Source organism: Carettochelys insculpta, chromosome 26 (assembly GCF_033958435.1).
Source record: "Carettochelys insculpta isolate YL-2023 chromosome 26, ASM3395843v1, whole genome shotgun sequence".
In the NCBI taxonomy this organism is placed as follows: Eukaryota; Metazoa; Chordata; order Testudines; family Carettochelyidae; genus Carettochelys; species Carettochelys insculpta.
This window is the reverse complement of record NC_134162.1, coordinates 14,904,885-14,920,875: the sequence shown is the minus strand read 5'-3', so window position 1 is coordinate 14,920,875 and position 15,991 is coordinate 14,904,885. Positions and strand designations below refer to the sequence as shown.

Genomic DNA, 15,991 nt, shown 5'->3' with positions numbered 1-15,991 from the left:
CATTTTTCTGTAAGTAAGGTTAAGGTCATATAACTTATGTTAAAATATGTGCATAGATTGTCGCTATCCAGGGTACATCTCTGATGCCAATGGTACTCAAGTTTTCCCCCACCTAAAAAGGTATGAAATTGTCAGCCGAATTTGGATAAAGGTTGCTAGATGGCATTTCCCCCTTGACCTTTTCTTAGAAGCTTGGACACATCCAGGTTGAGATCATTGGGAAATTTGGGGTATCAGCAATTGGTAAAGATTCAATGAGGTCAGACCCTAATTTAATCATTATGGCTACATCTACACTAGCACACTACGTCAAAGTAGCCTATTTCGAAGAAAGGACATCGAAATAGGCTACTTCGACGTGTATCGTCTACACGTCCTCCAGGGCTGGTGCGGTCAATGTTCCACGTCTAAGTAGTGACAGGGAACATCAAAAGAAGCCTCCCCAGAAGGAAATGTGGAGCGTCCACACACACAAGCGCTCCCCGTCGAAATAAGGGGCCAACAAAGCCCCAAGCCGCTCCCTTAAAGGGCCCCTCCCAGACACACTTGCCCTGCGCAGCATGAGATCCACAAAGCTGACAACCAGTTGCAGACCATGTGCACACAGCATGGACCCCCAGCTGCAGCAGCAGCCAGAAGCCCTGGGCTAAGGGCTGCTGCACGCAGTGACCATAGACATCCGCAGGGGCTGGACAGAGCGTCTCTCAACCCCTCAGCTTATGGCTGCCATGGAGGACCCCGCTATTTCGACGCAGTGGGATGCATATCGTCTACACATGCCCTACTTCGATGTTGAACATTGAAGTAGGGCGCTATTCCCATCGTCAGATGAGAATAGCAATTTCGACGTCTCACCGCCTAACGTTGATTTCAGCGTCAAAATAGCACACGGCGCAGGTAGACACGACGCGTGCTATTTCGACGTTGTGCTGGCTACTTCGAAGTAGCTGGTTAGTGTAGACGTACCCTTTGCGGTAAAATGGGTATAAAAATCCCTTGACGTGCAAGGGAAAGCGAGCGCTGTGTTAAGTTGTGCCAGACAGCTCCAAAGGAGAGGGGTGTTTGTCACCCCAATTGTCTCTCCCCCTCTGCTATCTCTTAATCTTTGCTATCTTTCCTGGAACAATCTTTTTGTATTTCTTCCTTTAATCTAACCACTGCAATAATTCCTTCCTCACCAATTGAAGTGAGCTCCTCTCTGCTTCTAAAGAGTTCAAAGGAATCAGTGAGTATTGCATCCTGTTTGCTTAGCATAAGTTTAACCCGTAAGTGCAGTTAGTTACGTAATTGGTACTGCTTTAAAATTTTGTTAAGCAAAATCCTTTGATTGTAATCAGATACTGACTACGTGAAACACCTTCAGTTTGTATTTGTTAAGTGCTGCATATGTATCATTGTGCTGGTAAATAAAAAAACTAAAAGTGGTACTAAAAATATTGTCTGTGTAGTCACTGAAAATCCCCAAAAACTCACCTCTAGCCTGAGACAGCCTCTGTCTCAGACTCAACTGTTAACTTGGAGAGGTGTGAACCGACAATCTTTTAAGTCAGATTGACCAGCCTTCCCAAATCCATAAATCCTACTACCTTTCCCCCCAGGTCAACAACATCTACACACAAAAAGTGTTCTGAAAGTAAAGTAAAAGAATGCACAGCTCCTTTTGAAAGTGCTCTTCCTCTCCTGTTTCAGGAAGAATGCCTTCGTTTGAAAGCTTCTGTCAAAAGAAAACATGAAGACACTCCTCAGGGCCCTTCTTTCGAAAGAGCAGCCCTCATGGCACCTGATTTTTCGATCCCTGGCCTGTGCTTTTGAAAGAGTGGGGGCTGTGCGGATATTCTCTTTAAGAAAACCAGATCACTCTTTTAATCCACTTTTTTGGTGTGTGGATGCTCTCTTTCGAAAGAAATCATTTTGGAAGAGATCTTCCAGAAGGGCCTCTTTCAAAAGACTTCTGTAGTATAGACATAGCTGAGGAGTTGGCATCCTAGCTAAGAACACCTCACTGAGAACATCTTGCACTCTCATTTAAACCTGAATGTCTTAGACAATTGTACTTCAGGTACACTCATATATATAGGATAAAAACCACAAATCAAAATCAGCAACTTCAACAACTAAAAGTCCATCTAATCTAGTAACCTGTCTTTCAACTGTGGTCAATGCCAGATGCTGCAGAAAGAATGAAAAAACAAAATAAAACAAAAAAACCAGTCAATTATCACGATCCACTTCATTACCATTCCCAGCTTCTGATAAACAGACACCATTCCTGTCCACCCTAGCTAATCGCCACTGATGAACCTATCGTATGACCACAGTGTTCAATACATTTGCCACTTGCCACACATAGTGAACATGACACTGCAGTGTGGCAAATACTGCTCTCAAGCCACATGGGGCTCTTGGAGACTTTAAATGTGGCTGCTCCTGAAAGCTGCACATGGGGAGTGCCGTCTGCCTGCTCTATGCTCATGCCCCACCGCTTGGCGGGAGAAGTGCATGGTGGCAACAGCAGCACCTCTGGTGAGTTGCCAGCATTAAATTAGAAGGGGCTGGGGGAGCCAGGGGAGCCTGGCTCTGCGGGATGGGAAGGGCATTTATTTAGAGCGGTGGGGGCGGGAGAGACTGGGAGCACCTGGCTCTGGGGGAAGGCAAATGTGGCAAATATGGAAAGACGATAACCACAAGTGTGTCGATCTTTGAATTCCTACTGGACATCGCTGCACTATGAATTTTTCTAGTTCTTTCCTGAATCGTGTAAAAATCCTGGCCTTCACAACATAGCCTGACAAGGAGTTTCAGAGGCTGACTGTGCTGTATGAAGAAATACTTCCTTTTGTTTGTTTTAAGCCTGCTACCTATTGATTTCCTTTGGTGACCCCTAGTTCCTGTGTTATGGGAAAAGGAAATAACTTTTCCTTATTTACTTTCTCCATCCAGACAAGGGCCAGCTGAAGTCTGAGTAGTCTTCCTCAAGACATGTTCAGTACAATGTTGCAGACATACAACAAGAGGATAAAGTCATAATAAGGATGACAAGGTCCTGCATGTGAAAGAAAGGGATGCAATTTTCTAGTCACACGTAGCTGGAGAAAACATTACTACTAGTATAGGCCCTCCAGAGTCTGCAACACATACCAGGACTTAGTCTGTGACAAAAACCCCAGTGAAGGACAGATGAAGTTTTGAAATTTCATGTGATTGCTTGTCTCTATCCTGGAGCACTAATTCCATCTCAGGGCTGAGTTTCAGCTAGTCAGCCTAGACATAAGCCCCAATATCAGCTATTCATTTCTTGAGCACACTGTACAGCTCCAACAAAACAACACTGTCCCTCACTCACACAGGCATCAAAAGCCATGGAGCTCTTTTTTTCTATTCGATTAATAAGCATGCCACATGAAAGCAGAGTACCACAGAACGCTGTACAAGCAGACATAAGAATGCCCTTCACACAGATGTAACAAGTCTATATAGGTGGCGTCAGAGCATCTGTCTTAGGTTATGTCTCCATTATGAGGTCTTGAAGAGAACTAGCATGCACATAAATAGCAGAGTAGCTGCAAGTAGCTGCAGCGACAATGATAGTAGCAGCTGGCCTCTGCTTCCACTAGCATGTTAAAACCATATTTGTACTCCCACCAGTTTGAGGATAATTAGTGCAAATACGTACACAGCAAAAGAATCACAACCCTTACATGCAGTGCAGATACAGCCTTGCTATCCCATTGGTGCTAAATTATTCTTAGCATGAAATTGGCATCTGATTCTTAATTAAGAAGCAGTGACACAGCCACCTCTGCCCCAGAGATTTTGAGAGCTGATCTTCTCTGGTGCTTTGCTTACTGAAGAAACAGGGACATATGAAACACTTAATTAAGAAGTTTAAGACTAACCCTTTAAGTCTTCCCAAAGCATAATCAGGAGCAGTCTTGTTATCAAAAAAGAAGCAGTGACATTTTGATTGCTCTCTGCACTTAAACAGTGAATTTGTTTTTGCTGCCAACTTTTTATAGTGACTTCCAAGATATAGATCAATATACAGCACTGATTATCTAACACCACTTATATCCAGTTTGAATTTTTAAAGGGGCATAGATCATTGCTGTGGAACACCATCTTTGGATACAGGTATTTGGCAGAACTCACAGGAGCATGGTACCTCAATTGTGGTACTTAGAACATACCTTTAAGGCCTCAATGACAAGATCTCTGGCTTCTAGTTCTCCTTCAAGGATACTAAATAGCGTCAATAGTTCTGGTTTGCTGAGCTTTTCTAGATTCATTCTGAATACCTAAAGAACAAAAGTAATCAGAAAACAATCAGTTCACTTGGCCTTGCTGTGAACAAAACCAACTGTGATATTGTAAGATCCAGAAATGCACAATCTTCATTCAACTTGGAAACGTCAGACCTTTTAGTTTTTCAGATTGCCAGCTGTGTTGTCAAAGGAGAAAACACACACAACAGCATTTTCTTTTTGACTTCAATAAGTAGTTGCAGAAGATTGATTTTTCACCTTTTCCCAGGGGGTTCACAAGCATATGCATACCCAGATGGTGTGGGCAGAAGAGAAGTGCTAATATAGATGTTCAGCATTCACTGAGCAGCAGCCAAAATTAACAGGGAGGAGAACTGAATCTTTTAACATCTATAGTGGATTATGAATCTGAACCATATAGCTGCAAATGTCCCACTCAGGACTTAATCATGGACCTGTATTTCACGCTTGTAACTTGTTTGATCCAACTATATCATAATACAAATATGTAAAATAAATAAAATATAAGTATAAACTTTGTAGGCTAACATTTGAAAACTACATTGTATTTTTTCAGCCATCTGTAATATCTGTGGCAGAGACTCAAGTCAGTCCATAATGTTAACACCTCAGAAACACAACCAAACAAACACACACAGAGAAAAATCTGGTTTCTATTTGCTTATGGATTTTCTTCAGAAAATAGGAGCTTGTGAAATACAATTTTAAGTTGCACTCATTAGAATGAAGATCCAATATTTCTGGATACTGGATTTACATTAAAATCAACAGTAGTCACTCCCTATGTTTTAACAAAGCCATGTCTCTATGGTGGAAGCCAAAAATATTCTACATTGAACATGTAAGTCGAAAAAAGTCCCAGAACTACTACACATTCTTGAACATACCCTTCATTGCAAGGCAACAAGAGCACTAAATGCATCAAATTCATCCCAATCTTTTGCTATTCTTAACATATTCTAAAAGTGAAAAACTTCATGGGACGTTTGATTTCAGTGTGTGATATGGTGCTCAACTGTGTTAGCAAAAGATGGACTTACCCACTAGATGATTAATTTTTAACCTTTGTTTAGACAAATATATACAGCAGAATGGAATCCAGTGAAAACTTCTGAAGTCACTGCTACTTTGCAGATAATTTGCACAAGAGTCTTGTGTAGTGCTAAACAAATAAAGCCATGTTCAGTCTCATGTAAGCAGACACAAGGTGGGTGAGGTACGATCTTTGGTTGGAGCAACTTCTGTTGTTGAAAGTGACAAGCTTTTGAGCTATATGGAGCTCTTCTGACAAGAAGAAGAGTTCCGTGTAGCTTTGAAGCTTATGTTTTTCACCCCCAGAAACTGGTCCAAGAAAAAATATATTACCTGATCCACCTTGTCTCTCTAATATCCTGGGAACAAAAAAGTGACAATTAGACTCCGGCTACCCTACAGCAATCTTTCAAAACAAGTCTTTCCAGAAGATCTCTTCCAAAGAACTTCTTTGAAAAAAACACATCCACACACAAAAAAGCAGATCAAAAGAGTGATCTGGCTCTTTTGAAACAGAACGTCCACACAGCCCACTCTCTTTTGAAAGAGCGGGCCAATGATCAAAAAATCAGGCACCATAAAGACTGCTCTTTTGTAAAAAAGGGCCTGCGGAGTGTCTATATGTTTTCTTTTGAAAGAAGCTTTCAAAAAACGGAGCTCTTCCTGAAATGGGAGTGTAACAGCGCTTTCAAAAGGATCACCATGTTCTTTCGATTTAATTATGAAAGAACGCTTTTTGTGTGTAGATGCTCTCCTGAACATTCGAAAGAGCCCCTTCTTTCAAAAAATATTTCAAAAGAACTTGGTAGTGTAGACGTGGCCAAACATTGCAAACAAAAATGGAAGACTATTTAAGCTGCTGCAGTTTCCATATGATGGGAAAGGAAAATTGTCTTGCTCACTCAGAAGAGTAACAAGCCTAAGTATCTTCTCTCCACTTAAAAAGAAATTTAACGTAAAGATATATTCCTCCCCTCAGCATTAATTGGGGGCACTCCATCTATAAAAATAAAATTTTTGTTTCACTCAAAGTCCAGTGTGAAGCATTAAAGCAGCAAAGTTTCAGGAGAGCAGTACAGGTTTTTAAATGCCTTTTCTGGGTAGATTTACGCTGGCATGCCTAGAGACTCTTAAATGAAAGCATAGCTACAGCAGTGTATGGTACTGTGGTTGTGTAAAATGCAATGTAACTAGCCATTAAAGAGCTGTCAGCATAGCATGTGTTCAGTACTACAGATAAATGAATTTACTGTCTGAGGGAAGGAAATGTGACTATGTAATAAACAGTCTGGTAAACCCGAAAATGTATGGTTTCGTGATTTCCAACACGACTAGCCAGCCTTAAGTTGGTGCCTTCAAAACAGTGGAGGAAGTAAGGGTTCTCCATAGCAGCAGTATGAGCAGGAGAAAGTCTAAATTCCCTCTGACAGGAAGAGAGTTCCCTCCTGACAAGTTGCTGCCCTATTTTAAACTGTGAATGCTTCAAGGCACTGTTTCCCAAACATTTGCGTACTCCTTTTAGGACTTCGGCCTCATCAGCATACCTCCTCTCCCACTGCCAGCCCAGTGCTTGTCTCCTGATTTTTAGCAATTTATTTTCTGCCGTGTTCCCCCCAAATCCTTTCGAGTACCACAAGTGGTACACATACCACACTTTGGGAAACACTGCGTCTAGGTAATCCAACATGGGACTGAGTGACATTTCTACACTGGACAATGAGTTAGTACGGGGCTGAGCAAAATACAGCCTGCGGGATGGGTATGGCCTTCCAAGCCACTGGCTCCAACCTGCGGACGAGGTTAGAGCCTCAGGCAGGTTTCCTGCTTGCCCTGCCCCACACACCACTCAGAAAAGGGCGTGAAGGGGCCCTTTTTGTTTTCAATAGTGGTGAGCCTGGGGGACGGGTGGTGGTGGGAGGGAACAGAGCTGCAGTTGCCAACCTTTTCCAGATGGGGACCCATTTTGACAATACAGGAAAATGTGCAGGAAATTCAGCTTACGTGTGATTGCCCAGGAATGCAACCTATGCATAAATCAGGGGTTTACTGTATGTCTTAATGATTATCTCACAAAACAGACATAATTAAAATCAGGATTTTGAAAAACACCACTATGTCGATTACTATGGTTTTCAGACACAGGGTAAATGCTTCTCTTAGTACACAGGCAGCTGCACATTTAGAAATGGAACCCTTCTAGCCCTTTTAGCTTTAGGATGATGGTGGGAGGAAGAACTTAAAAGTCAACACAATATATTTTAGTGCCCAATTTCACAAGAACACCAGCTGTCTCTGGAGCAAAAAATAACTCAAAGATGCCATTACACCAATAAATTTGTTCCTCTATCTGAACCCTATCCTGGGTCATTCTAATCATGCCCTTCCTAGTAATCCCGCTCTGCCCACCTCCCCCGCAGCAAATGCTACTCAGAGTACTGTTGCCACTCTGTCCTGCACAATTTTTGCCCCTTAACACCACATGTACACATTTTGTCAAGTAGATTTGCATGTGCAAACTGGCATGAACTGACTCATTGCCTCTATATTCTTAAACAAGGAACAATCTTAAAACCAGTATTTAGGAATAATAATAAGGACATTACAGTTCACATCCACAGCATAGTAAACCCTCAAAATGTGCGATTGCAAATTAAGCACAACTCAAAATCCCACTTCCCCCTGCCCTGGCTCAACCCCCCAAGTTAAGCGCAACTCAGAATCCAAGCGCCCTGGCCCCATGCGGCTCCAGTTCAACCCCCACACTCGCCATGATTCAAACCCCCCATGGCCCAGCTCACCACTTGGACATGGCTCCAGCTCAATCCCCCAGTCCCAGCTCAACATCACACACCCCTACCCCGGCCCTGGTTTAACCCCCCTGCAGCCTTAACCCAGTCCAGGCTTAACCCTGCTCCCACTGCCCCAACCCACCGCCAGGCCTAACCCTCTCCAACTGCCTCTCCCCGCTGCACCAGGGCTTACCTTTCAAAAGGAGCTCCACGTGCTCCTGCTGTTTCCCCGGCTGCAGAACGTGCATTGCGCAAGGGAAAAAAGACGCTCCACGACTTACAGAAAGTTCAAGTTATGCGAGGGTGCATGGGAACACAGCCCTCCCGTAAATCGAGGGACTGCTGGAACATGCTAACTAGTGTGAACACAGAGCTCAAATCACAAAACCTCAGTGTTTAGTCTTATCAAATAAATATTTTTAAGTCTGACATCTGCTACACTTTCAAAACAGCAATCAAAAATTCAGAGCTTAAACAAACAAAACTGCTTACTCCTTGTCTAAAGGTCAACACCCTTTTAGCTGTGCTACAATTTTTTTTAGCAGAAACATAATTTTTATACCTGAAAGTTACATTTCTTATGACACAATTTATTCTAAGCCTGTCAATAGATCCCTTAAAATCACCTACTTTCCAGAATTTAACATGAAAAAATATGCACAAAACAAATATTAAAACAAACTTTAAATATAAATTCTTAAACATCATCTTACAGGCATATTTGAAACTGGTTTTAAATAAGACTTAAGTGTTCTGAGCAAGCACTGTTGGAAGAAAGGAGGGAATAGCCTAGCAAATAATAAGAGTATTTCATTATATTTCATCATGCATAATACCTGCACAGATTACGAAAGCACTTGGCTATATTCTCCTTGTATTCATGAGTGTAAATGTGAAGTTAGTTAAACAAGGACCCCAGCATAATAGAAGAATCTCGTTCACTGACTCCAGGAGATCTGGATGATGTACTTGATGACTTCCAACTGACCAGTGTTCCAATCAAAGAAGAGCCTAACCACAGCACTTCAGAAAAGCACATACAGCAGAATACACAGTGGAGATCTGTAACACAGCTCAGATACGCTTAGACTCATGTGCCTTGTGCTTCTCTTTGCTACATCTTACACAGAACAGAGCTGCATTTTTACTCTAAAGATTGAGGCTACTTCCTGTTCCTTCATATGCCATGGCTACAAACATGCTGGTGGTTCAACAATGTTTCTGTGTCTAGAGCTCTGACTAAGCCTCATTTTAACTCCTCATAGCTTAAGCAGGGGTCATATTTTCAGAAGTACACAGGCATTCAGATACCACAATGAAAGGGGCCATATAAAAATCTTAAAAAGATGGTGTGGAAATCACCAAAATAAAAACATGCTGGTGAATACAGAGGTTGTTGTATCTGTGCTTCCAGTTATACTATTCAAAAACAGGCACACCGCTCTCTTTAACATCTTGTTTTTCTGCACATGTATTAGGCAGTAAGCCAAAGCTACAACAGAGATTTAGGCTAAAATGAGTACCATTTGGGGACATTTTTGGAGGGAGGAAGGGGTCAGGGAAGGTAGAAGTCAGCCTAAAAGCTAAACAAAGCAACCACTTTTCCAAAATAAAATATTTCCCCATACAAAATTGTTATTAAAATATTTTTAAACTGTTATAACAATAAAATCATACCTAAAATTCTCCTGGACTATAGGCTTCTGTTTTCTAGAACTACAGACTTCAAATATCACATCTGAAACCCTTGTGCATAAAATTCTCCAGCTCTCCTTGTACATGGCAAATCTCTTCACAGTACAAGCTTTGTTTTCTGGCATCCCAGGGCTGGCATCTGCTCTAATAGCATTCCCTTACTCTGATCTTGTCTTGCGGGAGTAAGGGAACGTCAAAGTGTGGAGCTTATTTCGAAGCTGCCCGCATCTACGCTGTCAATCTGCAATTCGAAGTCCACACTTTGAAATTTGCGTGACTGCCATTATGCTAATGGCACCTCATTAGCCTGCTTCAAATTGCCTTATTACCATGCCACTTCTGACAGGAAGGGGCAAGTGCAGAAGCAGCCTTCTTTGCAGAAGCCAGGATCCTGAAACAGTATCCTCTTCTTCCTTATTAGCAGTTCTGGTTTTCTCATGGAGACATTACTCCAGGGCTTGGCCCATGGAGGGGGCTTCCACACCCTTACCTTTTGTATAAACCTCTCATTATTAGGCTTAGTTCTAAGGCTAAAAAGCATCTGGTAAATTTTTCTGACCTAAGTATATACAGTTTTATTTTTTAATGCAATTTCCTGAAATACACTCTTTATGGTTCTTGCCTCCACTTAGGGGAAAGGGGATTTCAGAGTTAATTCAAATACTAGTCTCTGAAATAGCTAGTAATGGCGTCAGCTAGAGCCTGAGCCAGCACTCCCTCTGTTACAGACCCAAGGATGTAAAATTTCATGACAGCCACTGGGCCTCTGAACGGGTCTGTTCTCTAAGAAGTCAAATACTGGTTCATGAATACTGTGCACACAGACCAGATTATGTGACTTGGAGGCACTGAAAAAGCAGTAAAAAATGACTGACTGGAACCACAGTAAATGTAGTTAATATGATGTCTACGAGCAATGGATTCAACTGAAAAACTGGGGGTACTGTGGAATTGTTGGTCTCATTGAAGTGTGCTGTGTTACTGAAAAGGTTTGGAATCACTGCTCTAGATTTACTGCAGCTTTCCATATTGTACACTTGAATGACAGATGCTAAACCCAGTTAACAAATCAAACATGCCATAAAGATTAGCTAACCTAAACATTTTTCTTCAAACACAGAAAATAGCCTGAGAATTTACTTATCAAATCACATTTATACCAGAAGGCACAGAGAGCATCTTGAAGAACGGTGCCATTTAGGTTAGTAACTGGTTGATCCACTCAGCCATAGCCACATCTTCATCTGCATCATTTCCTTTCAAAAGCAGTTTTTCTTGTAGAATAACAGAACTCTAGAACTGGAAGGGACCTTGAGAGGTCAAGTCCAGTTCCCCTGCTCTCGTGGCAGGACCAGCACCATCTACAGTCTCTAGACCATTCCTGATAGCTATTTATCTAACCTGCTCTTACACAGCTCCATAGATGGAGATGCCACAATCTCCCTAGGCAATTTATTCCAATGTTTAACCACCTGGACAGTTAGGAAGATTTTCCTAATGTCCAACCTCAACCTTCCTTGCTGCAGTTTAAGACCACTGCTCCTTGCCCTATGCTCAGAGGCCAAGGAGAACAATTTTTTCCCTCCTCCTTGTAACATTCTTTTAGGTACATGAAAACTGCTATCATGGCCCCCTCAGTCTTCTCTTTTCTAAACTAAACAAGCCAAATTCTTTCAGTCTTCCCTCATATCTCATGTTCTCTAGACTGTTAATCATTCTTGTGGCCCTTCTCTGGACCTTCTCCAATTTCTCCGCATCTTTCCTGAAAGGCGGTACCCAGAATTGGACACAACACTTCAGTGGAGACCTACTTAGCGTAGAGTAGAGTGGAAGAATGACTTCTTGTGTCTTATTCACAGAACACTCCTGTTAATGCAGGCCAGAATCAAGTTTGCTTTTTTCCAGCAGTGTCACACTGTTGACTCATATTTAGCTTGTGACCAACTATGACCCCTAGATCCCTTTCTGCATTACTCCTTTCTGTACAGTCACTTCTCATTCTCTGTGTGTGAAACTGAAGGTGCCTTCCTAAGTGGAGTACTTTGCATTTGTCCTTCATCCTATGTGTCTTCATCCTATTTACGTCAGACCATTTCTCCAGTTTGTCCAGATCATTTTGAATTATGACCCTATCCTCCAAAGTAGTTGCAACCTCTCCCAGCAAACTTGAATGTACTCTCTATGCCAATATCTAAATCGTTGATGAAGACATTGAACAGGACCAGTTCCAAAACAGACCCCTGCTAGTTATGCCCTTTCAGCATGATTGTGAAACATCTAAGAAGTCGTCCAGTCAGTTATGCACCCACATTATAATAGCTCAATTTAAGTTGTATTTTCCTAGTTTACTGATAAGATCATGCAAGACTGTATCAAAATGCCTAACTAAAGTTTAGCTATACCACATCCACTGCTTCTTCCGTATCCACAAGACTTGTTATCCTACCAAAGAAAGCTATGAGATTGGTTTGACATGATTTGTTCTTTACAAATCCATGCTGGTTGTTATCTATCACCTTATTTTCTTAGGATGTTTCATCCTTAAAACTAGGACCTGCATCATCATCTTGCATTTCTTACACTTGTCACAGTTTCATTTTCTACCCAGGGAATGAATTTCTTTAAAATATTCCCAAATAGGGCTCTCTCATGCCCAAAAGCTAGGACAATTTTTATGTGGCAAAAGTGTGGGGGAATGTAGGAAGCTGTGGATGTGCTGAATAACAGCATTCCTTTTCCTTTCTAGTCCGCTCCATTGCTCCTTTCTATGCTACCTGCATCTTTTCCTATATATATTGTCTCGACGTCTGCAAGACTGTGGTGTCCAACATGCTAGCTGCTAGCCACATGTGGCTATTTGGCTGGGTGTCTGTGGCTAGTTGGCTTGAACAATAAATATACAGGTTGAGCCTCTCTAATCTGGAACACTCTTGTCCAGCAACATCCGTAATCTAACATGAGTTTAGTTAGCTGGACGACTGCTTATCATGGGTGCAGCCAAGTTTCCCATGGTCCCGTAAAGTTTGTTTACAAACACTAATCCTGGCTTTCAGTGTTCTGTGCTCTTATTTAGCTGTAGTTTACCCCTAAATGTCTTCTAAGAGCCCAGTAAACAGTGGAAATGCTGGTAATGTGCTAGACAGTATTGACCTCCCATGGTCTGGCAAATTCTCTGCTCTGGCCCTGAAGGTGCTGGATTAGAGATTTATAACCTGTATTTTTGGAATAATGGGGCTAGTTTTCTATAGCAAGCTACTATACCTATAGTGGCCATAGATTCAGAACTGACTGGAGGCCAGGGCTATATGACAATGTCTTAATTCTCTGTTGTGCTTGGCCAACATCCACCACCACATAAGCACAGAGAGAGAAAGAAAAAGAAAAAAACAGAACAATCCAAACCAGTTTTTGTCATGCTTTGCACAGTGTACCCTCTGCTGGGAAACAGAAATGGAAAGCCCAGAACTTCCAAGAAGGGAGAGACTAGCTGCTTTTATGGAACTGGAAGTGTAGGTGTAGCAGGACAGTGATGAAAGTTAATGGCAACTCATTTTTAAAAGCAACGAGAAGTCCTGGGACACCTTATAGACTCACAGCTCTACTGGAGCATAAGCTTTTGTGAGTAAAGCAAAACCCATGAAAACTTATGCTCCAACAGATCTATCAAAACAAAAAACAAACAAACAGCAAAATAGCACTTTAAAGACTAACAAAATAGTTTATTAGGTGAGCTTTTGTGGGACAGACCCACTTCTTCAGACCATAGTCATAGTCTGTTCTGGTCTGGCTATGGTCTGAAGAAGTGGGTCTGTCCCACAAAAGCTCACCTAATTACCTATTTAGTTAGTCTTTAAAGTGCTACTTGACTGCTTTTTCGTTTTGATGGTATATAGACTAGCACGGCTCCCTCTCTGTTTCTATCCAATAGAGCTGCGAGTCTATAAGGTTCCCCAGGACCTCCCCGTTTTTGCGGACACAGCCTAACACGCCGACCCCGCTGGGACGTATTTTTAATGAGAAACTAAGTGCTTCATTGCCGACTTTAACAGAATCGGATTTTTTTAAACCACGCGGTGCTCCCGCCCCCGTCCCCGTCCCCGTCCCCGTCCCCCCGACGGGGGCTCGTTTCACCAATCGCCATCTGCCCACTGGGGCGGCCTCTTTGCAGCCAGGCGGCGCCCTGCGGCCAGCGCGCCCCTTGCGAGGGCAGCCGCCAGCTGGGGGCGCGCCCCGCGGAGGAGCCGCAGGGGGAGAGGCGGGAGGCGCACGGGCACGCCGTGGGCACCGGGAGCCGCCCCGAGCCGGGCCCAGGGACCGAGAGCGGCCCTCCCGCCGGACACCTGGCGCAGGGCGAGGCAGCCCCGGCAGCGCCCTGCCTTCGGGCGAGGAGCGCCCGCGCGACCTTATCCGCAACCGACGCAACGGTCACCCGCGCCGGCCCCACACGCCTCATCAGGCCCCGAGTCGAGGACCCCCCTGGCGCGCGGGCCCTGGCGGTGGGGTGCAGCAGCGCCCCCCACAACGAGACTGACCTGACTCGGGACCCGTCCAGCTCCGCACCCGCCGCTGCTACACCGCCCAGCCCGACTCTTCGGCCCGGCCCGGCCCAGCTCCCCGACGGTCGGTCGCGCCCGCCAATGGCCGAGCCCACCGACCGGGCCGACAGCCAATCGGCGAGCGAAAGGGCGGGGCGGAGCGGTGAGGCCGGCCGCCCTCGGAGCCGCCAGCCAATCAGGGCGCGGCGCTGGACACCGGAGGGCGGGGCGAGGAGCTGAAAATCCCTTTTGTTCGCGGCCCTGAAGGGAGAGTTAGGGGGTTGTGATTGATACGTCACGTCCGGGGCGGTGTTGGCGGGTGGAAGAGGAGAGCTGCCGGCTGGTCCGGTAGCTCCCCCCCCCCCCCCCAGCGTGGGGGGTTCCTGTCTGCCCCCCTCCTCCGAGCCCGGGCGGCTCGTGCCACCTCCTCCCGCACCCTCAGCTGGGGGGGGACTCCTGACAGCTCCCAGCCAGCCGGGGGACGGGCCACGGCCTCTCTCCTCCCCCCAGCCTGGGGGCGCCCCCTTCTCCCCCTACCCTCGCTGGAGGGGCTGTGCACAAGGGGGGGTCCAGGAGTGCCTCTTTTCCACCCAGCGTCCGGGCCTCGCCCCTCTCTTTCTCCCACGCAGGCTGATGGTCAGGGTCGGGATGTGACAGCTCTCCCTTCTCCTCCCACACAGCGGGGGGCGCGTAAAACACAGGGGGGCAAAGCTGCCAGCTCCTTCTCCCACACAGCCTTGGGGCGTAGGCCAAAGGAGGGGCTTGACAGCTCTCCCTTCTACCACACAGAGGGGGCCAGGGACAGGGCCGCTCCTTTCTCCCTCCCCCCCATCCTGGGAGAGGGAAGCTTCTCTACAACCCTGAGGAGCTAGAAGCTTCCCCTTCCTCTTGCCCCAGCCAAAGAGACAGGAAAGCAGGAGGTGGCCAGATCTCTGCTCTTGCCCCCAGCATACGTCATGGACGGGAAATACGACTGCCCCCACCAAACAAACTCATTCTGGTACTTCTCCTTCACCGAGGTTGCTGTCTGGCATCAGCTGCTCTTTCTGCACTGAGTTCAAATTCAGCTTCACAGCTGCTATGTAATTTGCCACAGGGCCGCTAATACATACAAATATTTGTAAGTTGGCCCTTGACGTTGTTTTCTCACTATGTACCATACCAATAATGCAGCTGACTTTGTGTGTTCCTTACACTAGCTGTGCGTGTTAGGTTCCTTTTGGCTAGTAAATGGAAGAAACCTGATTGCTTTCAAATGCTACAACAGATCAGGAAACCAATCTTGGGCTACATCCACACTAGCCCCAAACTTCGAAATGGCCACGCAAATGGCCATTTCGAAGTTTACTAATGAAGCGCTGAAATGCATATTCGGTGCTTCATTAGCATGCGGGCGGCCGCGGCGCTTCGAAATTGACGCGGCTCTTGGCCGTGCCGCTCGTCTCGATGGGGCTCCTTTTCGAAAGGACCCCGCCTACTTCGAAGTCCCCTTATTCCCATCTGCTCATGGGAATAAGGGGACTTTGAAGTAAGTGGGGTCCTTTCGAAAAGGAGCACCGTTGGGATGAGCCACGCGGCCGCGAGCCACATCAATTTCGAAGCGCCGCGGCCGCCCGCATGCTAATGAAGCACCGAATATGCATTTCAGCGCTTCATT

General features: G+C 45.0%; 1 protein-coding gene across 1 annotated transcript in view; it reads right to left on the bottom strand.

Moving 5' to 3' along the window:
- CTTNBP2NL (CTTNBP2 N-terminal like) overlaps positions 1-14,391 on the bottom strand; it is a 43,748-nt gene extending 29,357 nt beyond the window's left edge. The window contains exons 1-2 of the mRNA XM_074977651.1: positions 14,332-14,391; positions 4,188-4,295 (exon numbers count right to left, since the gene is read on the bottom strand). Of these exons, the coding sequence (XP_074833752.1) occupies positions 4,188-4,286 (99 nt within the window). The 5' untranslated portion in view covers positions 4,287-4,295; positions 14,332-14,391. The remainder of the gene's footprint in view (positions 1-4,187; positions 4,296-14,331) is intronic.
- Positions 14,392-15,991: the final 1,600 nt, after the last annotated feature.